This window comes from Rhineura floridana, chromosome 18, assembly GCF_030035675.1.
Source record: "Rhineura floridana isolate rRhiFlo1 chromosome 18, rRhiFlo1.hap2, whole genome shotgun sequence".
Classification (NCBI taxonomy): domain Eukaryota; kingdom Metazoa; phylum Chordata; class Lepidosauria; order Squamata; family Rhineuridae; genus Rhineura; species Rhineura floridana.
The window spans coordinates 10,656,138-10,678,758 of record NC_084497.1 but is presented as its reverse complement, the minus strand read 5'-3'; the positions used below and the strand labels follow the sequence as shown (position 1 = coordinate 10,678,758).

At 49.1% G+C, this 22,621-nt stretch overlaps 1 protein-coding gene across 6 annotated transcripts in view; it reads right to left on the bottom strand.

The window, feature by feature from the left end:
- RANBP3 (RAN binding protein 3) overlaps positions 1-21,962 on the bottom strand; it is a 42,200-nt gene extending 20,238 nt beyond the window's left edge. Inside the window, exons 1-7 of one of the 6 annotated variants that reach the window (XM_061600851.1) lie at positions 21,815-21,962; positions 15,760-15,815; positions 11,013-11,186; positions 7,933-7,969; positions 4,712-4,798; positions 1,747-1,818; positions 551-616 (exon numbers count right to left, since the gene is read on the bottom strand). In XM_061600851.1, the coding sequence (XP_061456835.1) occupies positions 551-616; positions 1,747-1,818; positions 4,712-4,798; positions 7,933-7,969; positions 11,013-11,186; positions 15,760-15,815; positions 21,815-21,836 (514 nt within the window). In that variant the 5' untranslated portion in view covers positions 21,837-21,962. The other 5 variants (XM_061600853.1, XM_061600852.1, XM_061600854.1 and 2 more) reach the window with 5 other exon arrangements.
- Between the last annotated feature and the right edge of the window lie 659 nt (positions 21,963-22,621).

Here is a 22,621-nt window from a genome sequence, read left to right as displayed (position 1 = left end):
GAGAAAACTCAGTTTTATGTGAGTGTGAATACAAATGCAATAAATAAATAGCGGCCGTTTCATAAAGGGTCTCTAATAAAGCTCTGGACCCTCTCAGAACTGAAATCCCCAAACTAGTTCTACCTTATTTTAAATATTGTTATTTTTCTAGCAATGGAAACCATCAGGGAACCCGAGCAGATTCATTTCAAATTTGCATTACTGGCAGGGCAAGGATTTTATGCCTCTGAGTTGTATACAGCTAGAGTCATACTCAGAATAGACCCAGTGAAATGAATGGACCCAAGTTAGTCATGCCCATATTACTTTTCAATGAGTCAGTGGTGTGTAGCAGTTCAGAATCTTGGACTAAGACCTGGGAGACTGGGTATTCTTGAGGCCAGTCATCATCTCTCTCTCAGCCCAGCCTACCTCACAGGGTTCTTGTGAGGATAAAATGGGGCAGGAGCAAGAGCCACACACACCAACTGGAACTGCTTGGAGAAAAATAAGTCTGACTAAGATAGAAGCCTGTGCATTTCCAATGCCTTAGGAAAAAGAGGTGACTTACCTGCGCTGGGCGCCTGGCCATGGATGAGAGTGGGTGGTTTCAACCTGAATCCAGTGCTTTTTTCCTCTAGAATTCAAAACAAAACAAAAAACCAAAATAGTCTGCTTAAGCTCAGGGCTGGGGGAGAAACCCTTTTGGCCAAGTTGACCTCTGCATAGGATGGCCAACGCAGGAATGCAGGGAAGTTGGAACAGGCCAGACTTCTCTGTCTACTGAGCACAGCTCGGTCTGTGCTGACCGGCTGCGGCACTCCCAGGGAACTTCCCAAATTCTGTGACACGAGACCTCTTCCTAAAAAGGAGATGCCAGGAAAGAAGACGGCTAAGGGGATGGAGCAACTCCCCTACGAGGAAAGGCTGTATCGTGGGGGGCTCTTTTGTTTAGGAAACAAAAGGGTGAGTCAAGGAGGGGACCTGCGAGAGGATGAAGCCGGGGGGGGGGGCAGCGAAAGCGAATGGGTTTCTTCCCCTCCCTCTCTCATAATGAAACTCAAACTCATGGGAGAGTCAGGACAGACAAAGGGAAAGACTTCTTAGCACATAAACGGCCGGATTCGCCCCCAGAAGGTGCAGTGATGGCCAACAGCTACGGCTCTAAAAGGGGATTAGATAAAATTCATGGCAGAGAATAAGGCTCTAGCGCCACTGTGGTCAAGTCTGCCTCTGAATGCCAGTTGCTGGGGATCCCAAGCAGAGGCAGTGCTGCTGAGCTCAGGCCCTGCTGAGCATGGTCTTACAGGCCCTTCTGCATGCAAAGCTATGGCCCTTTCCTGAGAAATAAGACAAGGTTCCAGTCCTCATGGTTCTGAACAAAAGGCTGATTTGAATAGGGTTATAGGAAGTTGCCTTATCTCAAGTCAGGCCGCTGGTCCATCCAGCCCAGGACTATCCACACTGACTGGCAGTGGCTCCCCAGGATTTTAGGTGGGGGGACTATCCCAGCCCTACCTGGAGATGGGGAGGATTGAACCTGGGGTGCCCTGCGTGCAAAAGGGGAGCTTCGCACCCCCGGCTTTCAAGTGGTGATCGCAGCTGGGCCTTTGCAATCAGAACAGCTTCGGAAAGGCACACAGCTTGAGGTGCTAACGGCAAGCAGAGCCCAATGTGCCTGGCTGGGGGGTTCTCTCCCCCCACCCCCGGCCACTCTCCCCCCTTCTGCCAGTGGGGGAAAGACGGGCAGCCCACCAAGACGCTCACCTGGCTCAGAGTCAGAGTTCCCCGCTGAAGGCTCGCATAAACTCGAAGGCATGAAGACATTGTTCTTTGTTACTGTGGCCAAAGAGACAGAGGGAGGGGGAAGAGCGAGCACACAGTGGACTCACAGCTGTGCCACAGGAAAAGGCCTCCCCCCCGGCCCCCCAATGCCAAGAATCAGCAGAAGGAACAACTGTGAAACCTAGGAGAGACCCAGATTCAAATCTCCCCCCCACTCAGCCATGAAGCTAATTGGGTGCACACTGGAGCCAGCCATTGCCTCAGCCTGGCCTACCTCACAGGGCTGTTGTTGGGAGGATAACATGGAGGGGGGTGGGGAGGGGAGAAAGAGAACCATGCACACCACTTCCAAGCTGCCTGGAGGAAAAGCAGGAGATAAATGTAATAAATCAATCAAGTTTAAGTGTCACTGCCCTCAGAGGCATTTGGTGGGAACACGCAAGGAGGATTTTTTCTCTGTGGTGGTGCCCCATGTGTAGAACTCCCTGCCCCAAGAGGTTAGGCTTTTTCTTCCTCTTTATTTGTGTTTCGCCAACAATTGAAAACTTCCTATTTAAAAAAAAAAGGCTTGCTCTTGTATTAATTTTGCTGTGGAAAAATCCTTGATATTTGTGGCTGTTCACCCACTTTTAAATTAGATGCCTGTGATTTCTCTGTAACAAATGGAGAACGAAAGTGGACCCTGCAAATGCTTATGGTTGCACAAAGAGACTTATATTGCAAGGATGGAAGAATTAAAAACAGCCACCTTCTGCTACTGCCCTTTCTACATTCTGAATGTGTATCTTATAACAATCAATCTCATGTAGATATCTACTTGTACCTACAGATTGCTTATATTAACACTTCCAAGTCAAGGTTAATGGAATATTGTTAACGTGAGAGGATGTGTGTCTTCCTGTTATATTTGCAATTTATATATAGATGTATAAATATTATATATAAATATATAAATTTGCATTAAAATATATATGAATGCTCTTATCTGTTTTAATTGTTAGGTTATTTAACAGGCTTGTTTGACTGTATATTTTAATTATGGATGTTTTTAATGTTTTAAGGGAATTTGCTTTACTGAGCATTTTAATTATGTGTGGTGATTTTATAACTGATTTTATCCTTGTAAATTGTGTAGACGCCATTTCGTCATGCAAGTGGTAAATAAATAGGTAATTTTTTAAAAGCAACAACGGCAATAAGCTTCTGGTTCTGTGGCGACTGAATGGATGAACGGAGGTTTCTGGTCTTCATGTGGTTTGGTTTTGCTCTTGCTTCCAGTTTGACAATTTGTGTTTTCTTATGACTGGATCATTGTTGCTATTATGTATGTTCTTGATTTGCAAACGGCTTTGAGCAGCTTCTCTGGGGGGTTGGGGAGGGAAGCAAGGTATACATTTTTATACCCATCTACCTACCAGGGGGCTTCCTCCATACTTCTGTTATTATTTACAAAGCATGATCAGTATGCAGAGAGTTGTATCAGAGTAGGCCCGTTGAAATTAGTGGGACAAAGTTAGTAAGTGTTCATTCATTTCAATAAGTCTACTGAGTAATGACTAATGCTAGATATAACCCCAAGGTCCTAAACAGCCTTAAACCAATGTACCTGAGGGACCGCTCACACCCTTATGTACCTGCCCAGGATTTAAGATCATTTGCCTCTGGTCTTCTCCGCGTGCCTGGAATGAAAGATGTCAGACTGACAGGCACGCGGGAGAGAGCCTTTTCAGCTGTGGCCCCCAAGCTTTGGAATACCCTACCCCAGGAGGCCCACTCTGCTCCCTCCCTGATGGTTTTCCGGAGACTTCTGAAAACCATCTTGTTCCAGAGAGCCTTTGGGAGGGACTGAAGGTAGAGCCTGAACTGATATGAGCCTTCTATTTTAATTTTACCTCTTTAGTCTCTTCACTACCACTCCCCTATATATACATATATATATGTATATGTGCGTGCATGTGTATATATATATATTGTATTTTATGTATTTTAATTTGTTTTAATGTTTTTGTGATCTTTATTGTGTATAATTTTATTATGTATGTGTTCGATTTTATTGCAAGCCGCCCTGAGTGACCTATTATAGGGTAGAAGGGCGAGATAGGAATATTTTAAACAAAGAAAGTTTCCCCAGGCAAAAAACCAAAAACACAGATTGTGAAGAGTCACCTATCCGTTGCTTCAGAAGTCTGGTAAAAAAAGACCATCCTTCTACCGCAAGTTCATATTGATGTAACGCATACTACGATAAGCACTCCATTCTTGTTTACTCTTCATTCATTCAATACCTCTGTTTAGGCATTCCAAATATTATTGTTTTGGTTTTATAAAATTCAATAAAAATAGATTTTAAAGAAATGACTCATCTTTTCCCACAAGGCTTTTCCCAGTCCGTAAGACTGGAGACAGTTTTTACCAAATACCATTTTTACAAATGCAATTTAACTCATTTTTTTAATGATACTGCTTTATTGTTTTTATGTTGTGTTTTTGTATGCTGCTTAGAGGTTTTTTTAATATTAAGCAGTTTAGAATGAATGGATGAATGGTTCCCTACCTCCGATGAGCTTACAGTGCAAAACAGACAACAGGGACAGAGGGAGGGAGGCAAGAGTGCAGCCTATGCAGTTATGCACAGTTGGGTTGTATCTAGTTAAATTCTACTCAGAGTAGAGCCATTGATCTAAGGTAGCTGTGTCCATTAATTTCAATGGGACTTCTCTGAGTAGGGCTAACAATGGCGACAACTCCCTAAGATCAGCCCCCCGGCACAAATCTGGGGCCCCAAGGCATGTTTCCTGACAGCCACCGAACCTCCCCATGGGCTCCTTCCCTCATGAAAGCGTCTCAAAGCTCAAGTGTGTTTTAAGAAGAGCCCCCCAAGCCCCCCACATATTGCAGCATGCACCCCCTCTCCAGGGGATGTAGGAGAGAAAGGGCTCCCCTTTACCAGACTGGGAAGGCGGGAACTGCGTCAGAGAAGAGGTCCTTTCGCGCTTCACAGGAGGGCAGTAACTGCCATCCTCTCGGTCAGACTCTGCAGGGAAGGAAAACAGAAAAGAGGAGAGAGTGAAAAAAACAAAGTTATCGGCTTCTTGTGCGATTCCGACAGGCTCATTCTCAGCCAAGTGATGGGCAAGTGGGAACAGCTGAAAAGAGCTGCAAATGGATGAATACTCCTCTGAGGGGCGTGACTTTAAGGCAGGGCTGCAGGACCATCTGGACCCCTCCCAGTCGCTGCTGGTGCACAAGTCCCATCAGAACCAGCCAGCCAGCCAGCATGGCTAATGAGCCAGGATGACAATGGGAGTCAAAGCCCCACAACATCTTATGGGCCACAGAGGTTCCCCCGCCCTTATCTAAAAAGCAGGGTTCCCCTGCTGCATGCAAGGGATGGAAAAATGCCTCTATTCAGATGGGTATGCCAATGGCTACTGGCCATGATGGCTTAATAGAGGGGTGTGTGCCCCCCCATGCTGTTGGTTCAGTCCCAATTCCAAACAGCCAACATGGCCAACCATCAAGGATGACGCAAGCTGTAGGTTCCCCATCCAAAAAAAGTCAGCATGGACAATGGCAAGGGACGGTCATGGAAATTGTAGTCCAGCAACATCTGGAGGGCAACAGATATCCCCCACCCCAGGCTTAATGGATCCTCTTCAGAGGCAGTCTACCTTTAAATACCACATGCCGGGGGTTGAACTACAGAAGAGGACTATTGCCTTCAAAAGCTTTCTGTATCCACTCAGTGCTTCCTAGAATAGTAGAGTTGGAAGGGGCCTATAAGGCCAACCAGTCCAACCCCCTGCTCAATGCAGGAATCCAACTTAAAGCATACCCGGTAAGTGGCTGTCCAGCTGCCACTCGAAGGCCTCCAGTGTTGGAGAGCCCACCACCTCTCTAGGTCACTGGTTCCACTGTCGTACCACTCTAAAAGTTAGGAAGGTTTTCCTGTTGTTCAGCCGAAATCTGGCTTCCTGCCACTTCAGCCCATTCTTCCGTGTCCTGCACTCTGGGATGATCAAGGAGAGATCCTGGCCCTCCTCTGAGTGGCAACCCTTCAAGTACTTGAAGAGTGGTATCATATCTCCCCTCAGATTTCTCTTCTCAAGGCTAAACAGGCCCACTTCTTTCAGTCTCTCCTCATAGGGCTTTGTTTCTAGTCTCCTGATCATCTTTGTTGCCCGTTCCAGTTTATCTGCATTCTTCTTAAAGTGTGGTGTCCAGAACTGGACGCAGTACTCAAGGTGAGGCCTAACCAGTGCTGAATAGTGGGGAAACTAGTACTTCACGCGATTTGGAAACTATACTTCTGTTAATGCAGCCTAAAATACTGTGGACTTTGATGTCGCTAGACTACAGTTGCCCAGCAACATCTGGGAGAAGCAGAGGTTTCCCATATTTCTTCTGTTCTTGTTTGTCTCTCTGTACATAAGAACATACGAGGAGCCCTGCAGTTGGAACAGGCCAAAGGAAGGGGCCCATCTAGTCCAGCGTCCTGTCCTCGCAGTGGCCAACCAGGAGCCCCAAGGGGAAGCCCCCAAGCAGGACCAGAGTGCAACAGCAAATCTCCTTGCTTGTGATTTCCAGCAATTAGTATTATTCAGAGGTACACTGCCTCTGCTACAGGAGTTAGAACACAGCCATCATGGCTAGTTGCTGATTAGTCATAGTCTGCCCCATGAGTTTGTTTAATCCTGTTTTTGAAGCTGTCCATAAGAACACCAGCAGAGCCCTGCAGTGCTGGATCAGGCCCAACAGAGGGGCATCTAGTCCAGCATCCAATGCCCAAACAGGTGAGGGCTATGTGAGGGCTTGGCCCTGAAAAGCAACCAATAAATTAATTCCCCAAATTCCGTTATTAGGGCAATGCCTTTACTAGGCCAACCAAAATGTCACAAAATTGCAAGCAATTTTTTGAGTTCTCCAGAACTCCTCTGTCAAGCCAGATGTTAAAAATGCAAGGTGGGGGTGGGTCAAGGAAGAAGAGACAAAGAAAAGGCGCTAGTCAAGCCATCCAGATGTAGCCAGATCTCCCCCACCCCCCAATCTGCAATTTTAACATCTAGCGTGACAAGGAGTTCTGGAGAACGCATAAAAATAACAGCCTGTTTCCAACATTAGTTCTCCTCAGGACAGACCCACAACTAACTTTAGGCTCATTAATTTCAATTGGTCTACTCTTTGAGTAGAAACAGCCCATTTTAACAATGTCAACAACACAGGAGTTGCATGCAATATTTCATGTTATTTTGATGATGCCCTAATGTGGAATTTGGGGGGAGGGATTTTTCACATGAGCCAACATGGATCCCTCTACACTTAATAGCAAACTAGAGAGAGAGAGAGAAATAAAGATTGCCTTCTGGGAACAATCTGGCTGACCACAGTTGGAAACAGACTTCTGGGGATAGGTGGGCCCTTTGGACCCATTCCAGCCAGGCTCCTCTTACCTCCTAAAGGCTGGGATGTGACCGTACTTCCCATCCCCTATCCCTGCCCAGTGGCCATGCTGGCTGTTGTGAGATGGGAGTCCCACAACAGCATCTTAGGGCGGGGGGAGGCACAGATATGCCCAATGCCTGCAATTAAGCAATCATGGGCCAGTAGCCATTGACAGACTTCTCAGGTTTGTCTCTTTGAAAGCCACCTAACTAGCAACAGGTCGCCCACAAATTGTGGCAGGGAGTTCCATCAGTTACATTCTGCAAACGCTCCTTCCTTCCATGTACAGGAACCAACTGGACCATGAGCCAATTCACTTACGGGACAGCCTCCTTAAGCACACTGGAGGGGAGCGGGTAAGCTAAGCGGAGGGAAGGTGGGTTGAGTGGCACTCACCACTCTTGTGTCTCCTCCAATCCCTCGCTGCCTGCCCTCACTCTGCCTAGTGCTAGGGCCGGCCCTGCCAATGGTTATAAACCCTATGAGATCAAGACTCTTGAAAGTTGCAGGCCCGCTGCTGGAATTGCTATGGGGACAGAAGCACATGCATTTGCATTGCACGCAGGCACACCCGGCCCCCTGGCACGGGACACAAGCATGGCAGCCTTCCGCACACCCGTCGTGACAGTCCCTCTGGCACAGGGAGCTTCATCCCCCCAAGAGCAAAAGCTTTCAATTCAGGCTGTCTCTGGACTCTCTAGGCAGCGGATGCGAGCTCTCCCTCACCTTCCCCGTCTTCTGGACTTGACCCATCTGCTGACCTCTGCAACAAATATATATATATATGTATATAAGAATTAGATTGCATCTCACTCACACACACACACACAACACACCCCACAGATTTCCCGCTCACTGGATGTGTTATTTACGGCCCACAGGACTGTGTGCTGTTGAATACATCCAAAGAAGGAAATTCGTGGGGGAGATCTAAAATGGCAAAAAAAAAATGCAGAACAGGAGAGGAAGAAAACTGTTCGGGCACAGCACTGGAGGGTAAGATAAGAAGAGAACGACTGTGTGGGTGTGGGGTAGACCCAGAGAGAAGACGGAATGCCTTTTGGGATGCTCAAGCCAATAAATGGGGCAAGATGGGGAACCAGTGAGGCCCTCCAAGGCTGCCGTTCCCACCATCACCCTTGACCACTGGGGCTGATGGGAGTCAGGAGTCCCCACAACATCTGGGAGGGCAACCCGGGGTTAGATCAATCAATGTAAAACCACTGCCAAGACTGAAAAGGTGCTGCAGATTAAACAGGGAGGAGATAATGTTTGCTCAGATCGTTTGTTAATCCAAATACTTCCAAAAACTGCAGACAGAAAGCACTCCATTGGAAGAGGCACCCTCCTCCCACCTCCCAGAGTATGAAAAAAGCCCCTCCGCAAAAAGAACAGGTTGCTGTGACACACTCCTGCTCTGCCCTGCCTCAACCCAAGAACCCCTTTCCCCCCCCTCCTATCTCAGGGTTATCCGGAAGGGCCACAGCCCAGTGGGGAAGAGTCCCTGTTTTGCATGGAGAATGCCCAGGGTCCAATCCCTACTGGCATCTCCAGGTAGGGTTGGGAAAGACCCCTCTGAGCCCAAAACCCCGGAGAGCCACTGCTGCCAGTCAGTGCAGGCAACACTGGGCTAAATGGAACAGTCTGACTCTGCACAAAGGCAGCCTCAGCTGTTCCGAAATGTCACTGTATTCCAGCTGCTGGTGCAGCCAAGAATAATGGGTGTGGGAATCCAACGGCTTCCTCTCCTGCACCCGCGCTATAATCCTGCCCAGCGGCAGGGCACATGCTTTGCATGCATTGAATCACCCACATGGGCCGCCAGAGCAGGAGTGGGGAACCCCTACGGCCCCCCGGATGTTGCTGGACTCCCTCCAGCACAGCAGCCAGCATGGCCAACAGCCAGGGGGGAGGAGGGGGGGCTGGAAGCCCATCCACACTGGGAGGGTTGCAGGCCCCCTGCCAGCGGCCCTGTGGAAACCACACAGATCTTATCACTTAACTGACTGGTCAACGAAAACCCACAAGATTAATGAACATGAGAGAGAGAGAGAGAATCAGAGGGAGCGAAGCGCATTGGCAAAGTGGGGAGGTGCAGGAGATCTGCCAGCCAGCAGGAAAAAGCCTCTGCAGGTGCAAACGAGAGGTGGGCAGAACCAGCGGAGGGACATGCAATCCCCACCCTCCCAGCAAAATTAATAGGATGATTTCACCCCTTTTCGCTCACCAGCCACAGTTGACAGTTTGACAGCACTTGCTTAAGTTAGAACAGCCCTGCCGTGCTTGATATTCTCACACGCACAGAATAATATTGGGCGCAGCGGGCATAACCCCTGAGCGCCAGGAACCTCCATGGGCCCACAGCGCCAACAACGTTCTGTCCCAACCCGGTGCCCTCCAGACGTTTTGGACTGCAACTCCCTTATCAGGCCCGGCTGGGCTGATGGAACCTTCTGGGGGGCACCAGGCATGGCTCTTTGGCAGCAGTGGGAAGCAACCAGACCACGGTGACTCCCCACATCTGGCCTCATTGCAACTGGTGCCACAAGCATTCCTCTGGGACGTCAGAGGCCTCTGTTGGGGCCTTGCTGCAATCAAAACATTTCAACACCCATTCACCTGTGGCGAGGATATATCGCCTCCAGGTGACCAGGCTTTGGAAAAATGGACAGCACATGGTTCCCTTCCTCTCCCGGGCCTCAAATGTGGCTGGCACTGGGGATGAGCGCAGGCGGGCTGGCTAGGGTCTTCTGCGGAAGTATTGACAAAGCAGGACCACCAATTCCAATCTGGAAATGTGCTGCCGTCCAGCACTCCTCCTCCAACCCCAAACAAGTCCCCCCCCATTTGCATTTCTATACCACCCTCGCCTTAGAGCTCAAGGAGCATTTACTGATTTAAACTGAAAACAGGAAAGCATCCCTGCCCCCCTCAAAAGCCCCTGCCCCCCATTTCGCTCCCTCACTCAGAAAGCCTACCTGCAGCCACCCCAACCCCAGAATTTCTTTTTCTCCATCCAGCCCAGACTCCGTCCTGTTCCCACCTCCACCGCACAGCACCACACAGCCAACCACCCTCGCCCCCAGATAACAGGGCAAAGGAGGCCTATTTTTTTGTCTAAGGCTGGGATGGCTCACCCGGCGCCTCCCAGATGCTGTTGGACCCCAACTCCCATCTGCCCCAGCAGTCAGCAGTACCAACGGCCAGGGATGGTGGGAGCCCCTGTAATCCAGGGACATCTGGAGGGCCCCAGGTTCCCCAGCTAGCCGTGGGTTCATGGCAGGGCTGGGAAGCCTCAGGCCCAGGGGCCAGATGTGGCCCTCTAGGCTGTCTCTCCCCAGCCCACACCCTTCCCCAGCTGGCCCCACGGCCTTGTCACGGTCCTGAACTGCGAGAACTGCAGTTTGCTTGCTGGGATGCACACGCCACTGGCTCGTGCCTTGCTAGAGCGAAGGCTGCTGTACAGAGGAAAGGATCACACCCACTGCCCTGCTCACTTTTTTTGGGGGGGGGGTTGCCTCTGGCCCCACCCACCAGAAGGATGCCCATGAGGGAGTCTGGCTCTGGGGCTGAAAAGCCTTCTTCACCCAGGGTTAAGATACTGGGAGACTACAGCCGCCTTGCCCCACTACTTCCGACTTTTAGAGAAAGCAACCAAAGACCTGGGAAGCCAGTAATGCTGCAGACAAGTTAATACTGCAGGGTCATTTTTTTTTCAGGGGGGAAGGAAGGAATCCTCTTGAGCGGGGAGAAAAAGAATGCAGAGAGCTTCACCAGGAGTCCTTTCCGTTGGTTCCGAGACTTACCCTTGCCAGTCCCGGTCGGACCGGAGCAATACGGGTTTCGGCCACTGGGGGGGCGGGAGCCTCAAAGTTGCACTCCCCTGGTGATTTGGGGTGACCCATAAGCCGCCAAGGAGACTCTGCTTCTCCCTGGGGGTCCTTGCCTGAATCCGACACCGCTTTTTGCTCTGCAAGGGACTGGGAGCAAAGAAGAACAGCCCTTCAGTGTGGGGTGGGGGTCCAACTGCGGCATTTCTGCTTTCCTAAGCCTGCCTGATAAAGCCTCTCTGCTGGCATCATGGTACCACCGGTTGCTGGGGTTTCCCTCGGGGCAAGCAGCCTTTCTGCAAGTCCTCCCACCTCCTATCTCCCCACCCACCCCAAAAAACTCCAAGGGCTCTCTTTGGCCTTACGGGACTTGGCAACAGGAGCCAATGACTCTTGGTTCTCACTCTCTTCCCACCTAGCACTTATCACATCAGGCAAAGACAACCTGCAAAAGACCCCCCCCCTACTCCCACTGGCCAGGGCTTTCAGACGAGGCTGCTGGGGGCAGGGGTCTCTGGGGTTAATTCATCATGCCCTTCCTCTCCCAAATTACTAATGCAACAAGGCCTGAACTCTCGTTTTCCCCTCTCCAAATGGCAAGAACTGTTTCACCAAACAACAGACAGTCTGCACTTGCACATCCTGACATGCATTGTGCTAGTATTGCTTTAGGCCTCCCAAAGTGATGGGCCCATTTTCCCAAGGGGGCATTCAGCAACAGAGAAAAAGAAACATTCCAACATCTTTCAAGGTCAGCACAGAGAGTTAGCCAGTTTCCCCCTCGTCGGCTAAAGTGTGGCTTAAGGCAACAGACTCTGGAGGAAGATTTGCGATGCCCAACTCCCTGCCATCTTTCACCCTTGGCAAGTTTTTCAGGAAACCTATGACGTTATGACCTTCTAGGACTTTGCATGAAGAGCCTGAAATATTTATTATTTCTTTTATTTTCTTCTGGTGATTAAACACCACCAAAGCTTCTAAGCAGCATACATGAAGAATTGTGTCTAAGTTCTACTCAGAGCAGACCCACTGAAATTAATAGACCCAAGTCAGCCAACCATGTCCTTTAATTTGAATGGGTCTACGCTGAGTAGAGTTTGGTTGGATACAACCCAAAGGTCACAAAAAGCAAAGAGTGGGCAAAAGTCAATCATAAAAACAGAAAACACCCTTTAAAAGCCTGCCGGAATAGAAATGTCTTCATCAACCACGTGAAGTTCAACAGGGAGGGAGGGGGCCTGTCTGATCTCACTGGGAGGGTTCCACAGAGTCCGGGCCACAACTCTGAATGCGCCCGTTGCTCCTGGTGGTTATGAGCCACGGTGCACCTGAGCCACAAGGGAGCAATAGCAGAGACTCCCAGAAAGATCTCGTTGATCAGGCAGGGATACTGAGAAGGGCACTCTTACTTATGCATGGAGACATGGTAGCGGACAGAAGCTGAACTGCGCAAAGGGTGGTGGATTCAAAAGTCCACTCCCCTGCCTAGGAAGCATCTTGCTGCTAGAACATTAAAAGCACCAGACAACCACTTTGAAGAGCAGCTCAAGGGAAGACAGTCTGAAATCAAATTAGACCAATGTATACATATGAGATATTTTTCCTTTCTACTTTACAGATATTTTTCCTTTCTACTTTGACACAAAAAATATACGCTTCTCAAGCAAAGGAGAAGTCGACACATTCTCAGGGCAGCAAATTCTACCAAACGCCACCAAGCCAAAAGGCCATGTAGTGATGACAGAGGAAGGTAAGAGCTGCAAAGCCGCTGGCCTGAAATTAGGGCCACAATCCAAATGAAATGCGTTTTAATCCATTAATCACAGAAGTGTCTCTAGTCACTGATGGATCTACAATTAAATTGTAGCATGGGGGGGGAGAATCCCAATTACTTCCAAAAGAAGATGCACATCCTGCTAGGCTTCAGAGCATGGGTGGGAACCTCTGTCAGGCTGAGCGCCGGACTCTCTTCAGGCAACTGTCTAGGGTCCACATGCCAGTGGTGGGCACGCTTAGCAGCAAAAGCGGGCAGAGGAACACGTGCAAATTTCACCTTTGTACACAACAGGCTAGAATCATAGAATAGTAGAGTCGGAAGGGGCCTATAAGGCCATCTAGTCCAACCCCCTGCTCAATGCAGGAATCCAAATCAAAGCATTCCCGACAGATGGCTGTCCAGCTGCCTCTTGAATGCCTCCACCGTCGGAGAGCCCACTACCTCTCTAGGTCATTGGTTCCATTGTTGTATGGCTCTAACAGTTAGGAAGTTTTTCCTGATGTTAGTTTCTGCACACACTCACACAACCTCCTTGACCCCCTATCCAGACAAGCAGGAGGCATTATCAGAATTCAAGGACATATTTCAGCCAGGCAAAAACATTCCAGTGGGGGTAGGGGTGTGCAGGGGTACGTGGCCTGGGGAGAGAGAGATCTGAGGGCCACATTCGGTTCCCCACCCATGCATGAGATTACATATGGTTCAAGCGGGAGTCTGATCGCACCAGAAGAGATCAGCTGTAGCACGCTACAGCTGATCTTTCCTCCTCCGGTGCGATCAGCTGGAGTGCGGGGAGCTCCAGCCCCCCCCAGCTGATTGCCCAGCTGGTGCTGTATTAGCGGAACGCCGAAAAGCAGGGCCCTACTGTATGTGCATATATGTCATAGCAGACAGTAATCTTAGAAGATGCCACACCCTCCTTTTCGAGAGTCAAGGAGGTTTCTCTCTTTCTAAGGCCCTGCAGTCTTTGGAAATATTAAACTGTGTCAAACATCACATTTTTAAAAAATATCTACTTCCCCGTTAGTAGAGCACCCTTTCAGTTGAATGGGGAAGACCACAGCTCAGCGGGCGAGCTCCTGATCTGCATGCCAAAAAGCAAGTAGGTCTGGGAAATGGTTGTTTCCAGTCTTAGTCCTACTCGGAGTAGTCCCACTGAAATGAATGCAAATGATTAACTTAGGTCCATTACTTTCCATGGGTTTACTGTGAGTAGCACTCAGAGGCTGCAACCCAAGGTCTCTCTAACCTGAAGAACCACTGTGGGCTGCTGTAGACCAGCGTCCCCCAAGCAAGCAGCGCCCGGATGCTGCCTGGACTCCCAACCCACGCCCTCATCCCCGTTGCTGGCCAGGCTGAGCTGATGGGAGCTGGAATCCAACACCACCAGGAGGGCACCAGGTTCGGGGAAGGAGACAGAACACAAACGTGAGCAACCCAGACATGTGGCAAATCCCTAGTTTGATTAAAAGTTGTTGTTTGAATCAATTAAACTAACGGAATAATCGACCAAATGCTGCAATCCTAACAGCAACTCTTTGGGCATCAGTGCCGCACTCATTAGTAGATCCATGGAAAATAATGGACCCAAGTTAGTCATGTCCATTTTTTAAAAAAATGAGTCTCTCATTCCCACCACTGCAAAGTGGCCTTGCCGTTCCCCACCCCCACCCCGGGGGTCTCCCCCAGTTGTTCTTCAAAGCAGGATTGCTCCTTGGAGGCTTCCTAGAGATTTCTTAATGCAGGTGTGAAGGAACCCTTTGGCCCTCCGGATGTTGCTGAATTCATTAGTTCTTCTTCTTCTTCTTCTTCTTTATTTATGACCCCCCCTTCACCATTAGGTCCCAGGGTGGGTTAGAGAAATTTAAAATGTAGTATTAAAAACAATTAAAACATATTACATCCACAGGAATAGGGTGGGTCCTGAAAACATACATCTCAGGTGCCGAAAGCCAGGGTAAAGAGAGGTGCATCTATAGCATTCGCCGAAAACTGTACAGCAAAGGTGCCGGATGCACCTCTGGGGGGGGGGAATTCCTCAACTCAGGGGCTGCCACAGAGAAGGCCCTCTCCCAGGCCAGCACCCCCCAAACTTCTGAGGATGGCAGAACTACCAGGAAGGCCTTCAACAGCTAAGGAAGTCTGCAGGGAAGGAGGCGGTCTTTCAGATATTTGGGGCCTGTCGTTTACGGCTTTAAACACTAGCATGAGTACCTTAACTTTTATTTATGTATTTATTAATTTGATTTATATCCCGCCCTTCCTCCCAGTAGGAGCCCAGGGCCTGGAAACAAACTGGCAACCAATGCAGATGTTTGAAAGCAGGGGTTATATGAGATCTAAAGGGGGCCCCAGCCAGTAATCTGGCATTTTGGACCACGAAGTTTCCAAGTCGTCTTCAAGGACAGCCCCACACAGAGAACATTGCAACAATCCAATCTAGAAGTTACCAGAGCATGGCGCACTGTGGCCAAGTCATCTCTGTCCAAAAGGGGCCACAGCTGGTGAAGCAGCTGGAGCTGGAAAAAGGCACTCCTGGGCACCGAGGCCCCCTGGGACTCCAGTTACAACGCCGGATCAAGGGGTACCCCCAAGCACTCCTGCTCCTTCTAGGGGAGTGCAACCCCATCCAGAACAGGCCTCCTTCCCAACTCCTGGACTCAAGAACTTGGAACCCATCACGCTACAACTCCCACCAGCTCCAGCCTGCACGGGCAACGTCCAGGGAGGATGGGAGTTGCCGGCCAGCAACATCTGGAGAGCCACTGGTTCCTCACACCTCTCTCAACGAGGAGACAAGGAGCAGGAAGTACCTGACCCAGGAAGACAGTGTGCCTGCCTGCTTGCTCTCCCTGCAGCGAGGAAACTCCCAAGCGCGTCCACAGTCAATCCCATTCAACGCTCTACCTCTGGCGAGCATTGAGAAACCACCTCATAAAGGCTTACCTTCTGTGCTTTATCTTTCTGAAACACAAACACAGGAGGGGCGATGGCTGGCTTTTCTGGAAAGAGAGAAAATGGAACTCTGTTGAACCCAACGTTTAGAACACACTGCTGGGTGCCGTTCTGTCTCCCCCCCACACACACAGCCACCCAATTTGGAAACAAGCATCTCCTGAAGCCAACAGCCATGCTCCTGTCAAGTGGTGGATGGGGGAGGGGGGAATGTCCCTGGATTCCTTACCAGCCTTCAGACTTCAGCTGCTGCAGAAAGAAGACCTCATTGTTATCGTTATTCTTTAACAAATTTGTCCCATTGCTTTTCACAGCTTCAAGCAACTTACAAATGTATGTAAAACATAAAGCCAGAGCTCAGTGTCCGAGCATTGTGTGCCTTGTGCGCAGAAGGCTTCATGTCTCATCCCCGGGGAATGTCCCCCTGCCTGCAACACCCCTGGAGAGCCACCGCTGCCATCCAGCGTGGACAATCCTGAACCAGATGATACGAGGGACAAATCTATAAAACACAGATATCCGCACTGAGTCCTAGCATTTTGAGGGAGGGAGAAAAACATTTCTTTATCCACTCTCTCCATGCCATGCATAATTTTATACACCACTTTCATATCACCTCTTACTTGCCTTTTCTCTAAACTAAAAAGCTAAAAACTAAATCTGGTGAGAAATGCCAGACGTCCAAGCTGGATTTAGAAAGGGAAGAGGCACCAGAGATCATATCGCAAACATATGTTGGGTAATGGAATGGTGCAAGGAATTTCAGAAGAAAACCACCCTGTGTTTTATAGACTACAGCAAAGCCTTTGACTGTGTAGAACTGTAGAACATGAAAAACTATGGGATGCTTTAAAAGAAATGGGGGTGCCACAGCATCTGATTGTCCTGATGCGCAACCTATACTCTGGACTAGAGGCTACTGTCAGGACAGAATATGGAGAAACCGATTGGTTCCCAATCAGAAAGGGGTGTATTTTATGACTCTATTTGTTTAATCTATAGGCAGGAGATATCATACAGAAAGCAGGACTGGACCAAGATGAAAGACGTGTGAAAATTGGAGGGAGAAATTTCAATAATATATGCAGACAATACCATACTACTAGCAGAAATGATTTGAAACATAAGAACATAAGAAGAGCCTGCTGGATCAGGCCAGTGGCCCATCTAGTCCAGCATCCTGTTCTCACAGTGGCCAACCAGGTGCCTGGGGGAAGCCCGCAAGCAGGACCTGAGTGCAAGAACACTCTCCCCTCCTGAGGCTTCCAGCAACTGGTTTTCAGAAGCATGCTGCCTCTGACTAGGGTGGCACAGCACAGCCATCACGGCTAGTAGCCATTGATAGCCCTGTCCTCCAAGAATTTGTCTAATCTTCTTTTAAAGCCATCCAAGCTGGTGGCCATTACTGCATCTTGTGGGAGCAAATTCCATAGTTTAACTATGCGCTGAGTAAAGAAGTACTTCCTTTTGTCTGTCCTGAATCTTCCAACATTCAGCTTCTTTGAATGTCCACGAGTTCTAGTATTATGAGAATGCTGAATAAGAAACAAATGCTGATGAAAGTTAAAGAGGAAAGCACAAAAGCAGGACTACAACTGAACGTCAAAAAGACTAAAGTAATGACAACAGAAGATTTAAGTAACTTCAAAGTTGACAACGAGGACGCTGAACTTGCCAAGGATTATCAATATCTCCGCACAGTCATTAACCAAAATGGAGACAAGAGTCAAGAATTCAGAAGAAGGCCAGGACTGGGGAGGGCAGCTATGAGAGAACAAGAAAAGGTCCTCAAATGTAAAGATGTATCACTGAACACCAAAGTCAGGATCGCTCAGACCATGGTATTCCCGATCTCTATGTATGGATGTGAAAGTTGGACAGTAAAAAAAGCAGGTAAGAGAAAAATCAACTCATTTGAAATGTGGTGCTGGAGGACAGCTTTGCGGGTACCATAGACCGCGAAAAAGACAAATAATTGGGTGTCAGAACAAATGAAACCAGAACTATCACTAGAAGCTAAAATGATGAAACTGAGATTATCATACTTTGGACACATCATGAGAACACCTGATTCACTAGAAAAGACAATAATGCTGGGAAAAACAGAAGGGAGTAGAAAAAGAGGAAGGCCAAACAAGACATGGATTGATTCCATAAAGGAAGCCACAGACCTGCACTTACAAGATCTGAACAGGGTGGTTCATGACAGATGCTGTTGGAGGTCGCTGATTCATGGGGTCTTGAAGGCACATAACAACTGACTTGAAGGCACATAACAACAACAACAACAACAGGAAAAGCCCCAAATGCTACATCCTTTCCTCCTCTCAGGGGAGTCGCTCCATCCCCTTGATCATTCTGGTTGCCCTTTTCGGAACCTTTTCCAACTCTACAATATCTTATTTGAGGTGAGGTGACCAGAGCCGTACACAGTATTCCAAATGCAGCTGCACCATAGATTGTGTAACGGCATTATGATATCAGCAGTTTTATTTTTAATGTTTTTCCTATTGACCCCAGCATGAAATTTTCCTTTTATTCTGCTCTCTGCTTCCTACTGCTTAACCAGTTCCGGATTCACAAGAGGACCTCTTCTCTTATTCCACGTCTGCTAAGCTGACTCAGGAGGTACCTTCTCAAAAACTTTTTAAAAGTCCAAGTACACTACAGTATTTCAACTGGGTCAGCACTATTCATCTAAGCTAACCGGCCCGTAATTTCCAGGATCTCCTATGGATCCCTTTTTAAAGATTGATGTTACATCGGCAACTCTGCAGTCCTCAGGCATGGACGCGGATCTGAGGGGCAAGTTGCATATTTTTGTTAGATCAGCTATTTAACATTTGAGTTCTTTGAGAACTCTTGGTTGAATACCATCCGAACCCAGCGATTTGTTTTTATTTTGTCTATTAGGCCTAGAACTTTGTCTCTTATTGCCACTATCTGCCTCAGTTCTTCAGATGCCTTCCTGCAAAGGTTAGTTCAGGCACAGGGACCTACCCTATATCTTCTGCTGTGGAGACACATGCAAAGAATTCATTCAACTTCCCTGCAATCTCCTTATCTTCCTTTAGCACATCTTTGACTCCCTTGTCATCCAAGTCTCCAACCGCCTTCCTAGACACTCTCCTACTACTAACATATTAGTAAAAGCTGTCAATGTGGGCCCCAATGTGGGCCACAACCAGGGCGCCACCACGGAAAAAGGCCCTCCATACCTCCCTCAGAGGAGGCACACAGAGAAGGGCATAGGGTCCCGAGAGGTTGACATGGGGAGAGGTGTTGGAGTGAAGTTCGGGGTCCCAAGCCACATAAGGCTTTATAGGTCAAAAGTAGTACTTTTGAAATGAGCCTGGAAACCAATCGGTAGGCAGCACAGCCAAGGCAGAAACTGGTGTTCTTTAGACAGCCAGTGTGGAGTAGTGGTTAAGGTGCTGGATTATGACCTAGGAGACCAGGGTTCGAATCCCCACATAGCCATGAAGCTCACTGGGGGACCTTGGGCCAGTCACTGCCTCTCAGCCAGAGGGAGGCAGTGGTAAACCCCCTCTGAATACCGCTTACCATGAAAACCCTATTCATAGGGTCGCCATAAGTCGGGATCGACTTGAAGGAAGTCCATTTCCATATGCTCAGATTGCCTGGTCCGCAATCTGCCTGCAGAATTCTGCATTACTTGTTTTTTAAAAGGACATTTAGCTTTTAAGGTTGAGAAGAAGATATTCTAAACTGTAAACTAACATTTTTACATCTGCTGCTTTTCCAAACAATGCTTGCAAAGGGTTAAAGGGCCTTCAGATGACACCTTCAGATCTCTCAGGCAGTGCTACTGAACAGATTTGCTGTGGCTGCAGCTGTCTGAATGTCTTCTAGACAAGCCTAGTGCCTCCTTTCAAGAAAGTTGAGGAAAAACCACCACCAGTAGCAAGTTTTGAAGGCCTTTAAGAAGGGCAGAATTCACTGCAACCAGAACAGCAGAAGCTGAGTACATCACTCTCCCCGGTAACTGAGGGAGTCAGAAGCACACTGCTTTCAACCGTGGAGGCAGAACATAGTTATTGTGACTAGTAGCCATTGACAGCCTTACCCTTCATGAATGTGTCTAGTCCCATAAGAACTTAAGTTTAGATAGCAATTAAAAAAAAAAAAAGGGGCCAGTTGGGGCAACCACTCCCTCCAACAGACCAGACCAGATGAGACCCAAACACTAGCCACACACTCCCAGCAGTGAGGCCTAGACATTTAGGCTCAATTAAAAAAAAAAACAAATCTAAGGGGGAGGCAAACTACAGTGAATCAGCAAGTCCCATTCATAGTGCTCTGAGGGATAATTCATCCTCTTCTTGGCGATCACTCATGGCAGAGTAAGATTGTCTTCCAAAATAAAGTCTAACAATGGATCCGTCTGAATCTGTATCCATTGCCGATGTGCCAGTCCATGACTAGGGGCTTCTGGATTTCACAGTCCTGCCCCCATTGCCATTTCCCAATCGCCATGGGACTTTTGTTATGTGCGTGAATTTATTTTATGCGGGGAGATCAGTGCACCACGATCAGCACACAATCTTGACAGAAAAAGGCTTTGATCCAATGGCATGGGTACCATGACGATTGGAAGTCTTTTATCTGCTGCAGCCTTCATCCGCCTTCACAGCCGTTGTAACATACACATTGTTATCCTCTGCCTGTTCTGCCGTTGAGGACACTCTTGGATCGTTCTTTATCTGGTTCCTCTCCCTTGACCTGACCGCCATGGGTGACCCTGCTGGGAGTACATGACTCCCGACGGCATCGCTCACAGGGTTCACTGGAACACGCAAGCCCACTCACCACTACAAGGTGACGATCCAGCGAAGAATGATAATGATAATTCATCATGTCACAATTACAACTGTCACATGATGGGCTGTGTGTGTGAGCGCGCGTGTGTGGAGCTTGCACGGACCAGCTGTGGAAGGCGAGTGTCACCTATAAACCACAGAGGGGCAGACACAAGCATCACTTGCAATTGAATCACTACTGAAATTAATAGGCATTACTAACTTAGGGTAATTAATTTCAATGGGTCTACTTTGAGTAGGTCTTCACTGAATGCAACCCTTGGTGTCAACAGAAGGAGAGGAGAAGGCCGTTCAGAGCTAAACCCCATCCGGCTGCCACTGCTCTTCCATCCTGAGCCCAGGCACTCCACCCATGCTCAGAGGCACTCTTGTCTTCCATCATTTATTCCACCATCAACAAGAGGGCGGAGGGCTGAACCCTACTTGCTCCCTTGCCTGCCTAGCCCCATTCTCTTCCCCATACTGTGCCCTCTGCTTATGTTCACAGGAACTCTCCTACCCAGCCCTATTCCACAGCAGTCTGAAAAACCAGCACCAACATATGCCACACACACACACACATATATATAGGGGCTGCTCAGAGCTAGATCCCGCCCACCCCGCTCAGCCAATGCACTCCACCTATGCTCAGAAGCAACAACATTCGTTCTTCCACCCTGTCTTCGTTCGCGCCCACAAGAAGACGGAGAGAGCAGCCAGCGGTCACCGCCCCTCCCCGACTGGCTGGCTCGCTCGCACAGCTCCTGCCCCTCACTGCATCCGTTTCCAGAGGCGCTCTTGCCTTTCACGCCATTTATTCTTTCCTCATAGGAAGGAAGCGGCAGACAGAGGCGAACTCCCGCCTCTTCCCCCCCCCGGCCCGGCTGGTGCAGCCACTCCACCCATGCTCAGAGGCACTCTTGCCCGGGGGAATAACTAGGGTCAAGCTACCTGGGGCTGCGCCCTTAGGGCGGGCGCCCTCTACCCATGCTCAGAGGGGCCCTCGCCGCCGCCTCCTTCTCTCCCCGCCGGGGTCCAGGAACCCGTTCCCTTTGTCCGGCCTGGCCGCGCCCTGGCTCGGTGGAAGCGGGAGGGGCCCCCAAGGGGGAGGGGGAGGCGGCGGCTCCTGCACCCCGAGGGGGCGGCTCCTCTCGCGGCGGCTCTCCCGCCGGGCCAGCCCCGCGCCAGCCAGCCAGCCAGCAACACCCCCCTTCCCGGCCGCCTACCTTCGTTGGCCAGGTCCGCCATTTTACTTCCTTAATCACTCCCCACAATGCACTGCGCCAACGACGGGCAAAAGCCGCTCTGCCCGGTCTACGCGCGCTCGCTTAGGAGCGTCATGGGCCACCAAGGCGCATGCGCGGAGAGGAAGGCGTGAAAGAAGGCATAACCGTTGAAAAGCCCCGCCCCTCCCGGTAGCGCAGCCGCACACCGCTCCCTAGAGGCGCTTGCAGATATTTTGGACTACAACTCCCGGCAGCCTCAGCCTCAATAGTCTCCCCACCCCCAAAGTCTTCTATGTTAGTGAAGGCTTAAAGGGGCTCTCCGCACACACACTGCCACCCGCACCCGTTGCGCATGCGCGCTGTTCATGGCGCTCACCGCCCTCCCGCACCGTTCTCTTCAGTTCTCCGTTGAACAGTTTCATGGGATGAGATGGGAGCATGCGCAGACGCCGGGGTTGGCGTCATAGAGGCAACGCCCCCTAACGATCAAAAGGCAGAACTGTCGGTTGGGGCCTTAATTTAAAAGCAGCACTTGCCCAGGTCGCACCAATTAAGTTTGCATTATTAATTATCATAATTATTAGTAATTAGTCAATGGCAATCATATTATTATTAAACATATATTGTGTATAGTTACATTGTTAGATTATATTTGTAATTACATTAATATTACCACATTGAGCTATTATTAATTATATTTGTTAAGTCACGTTATACAAAAAAGTCTCAAAGAGACTTAATAACGAAATAAAATCTACACAAAATCAATTAAAAGCCCAATTTAAAAGGATGTACAATACAAAATTC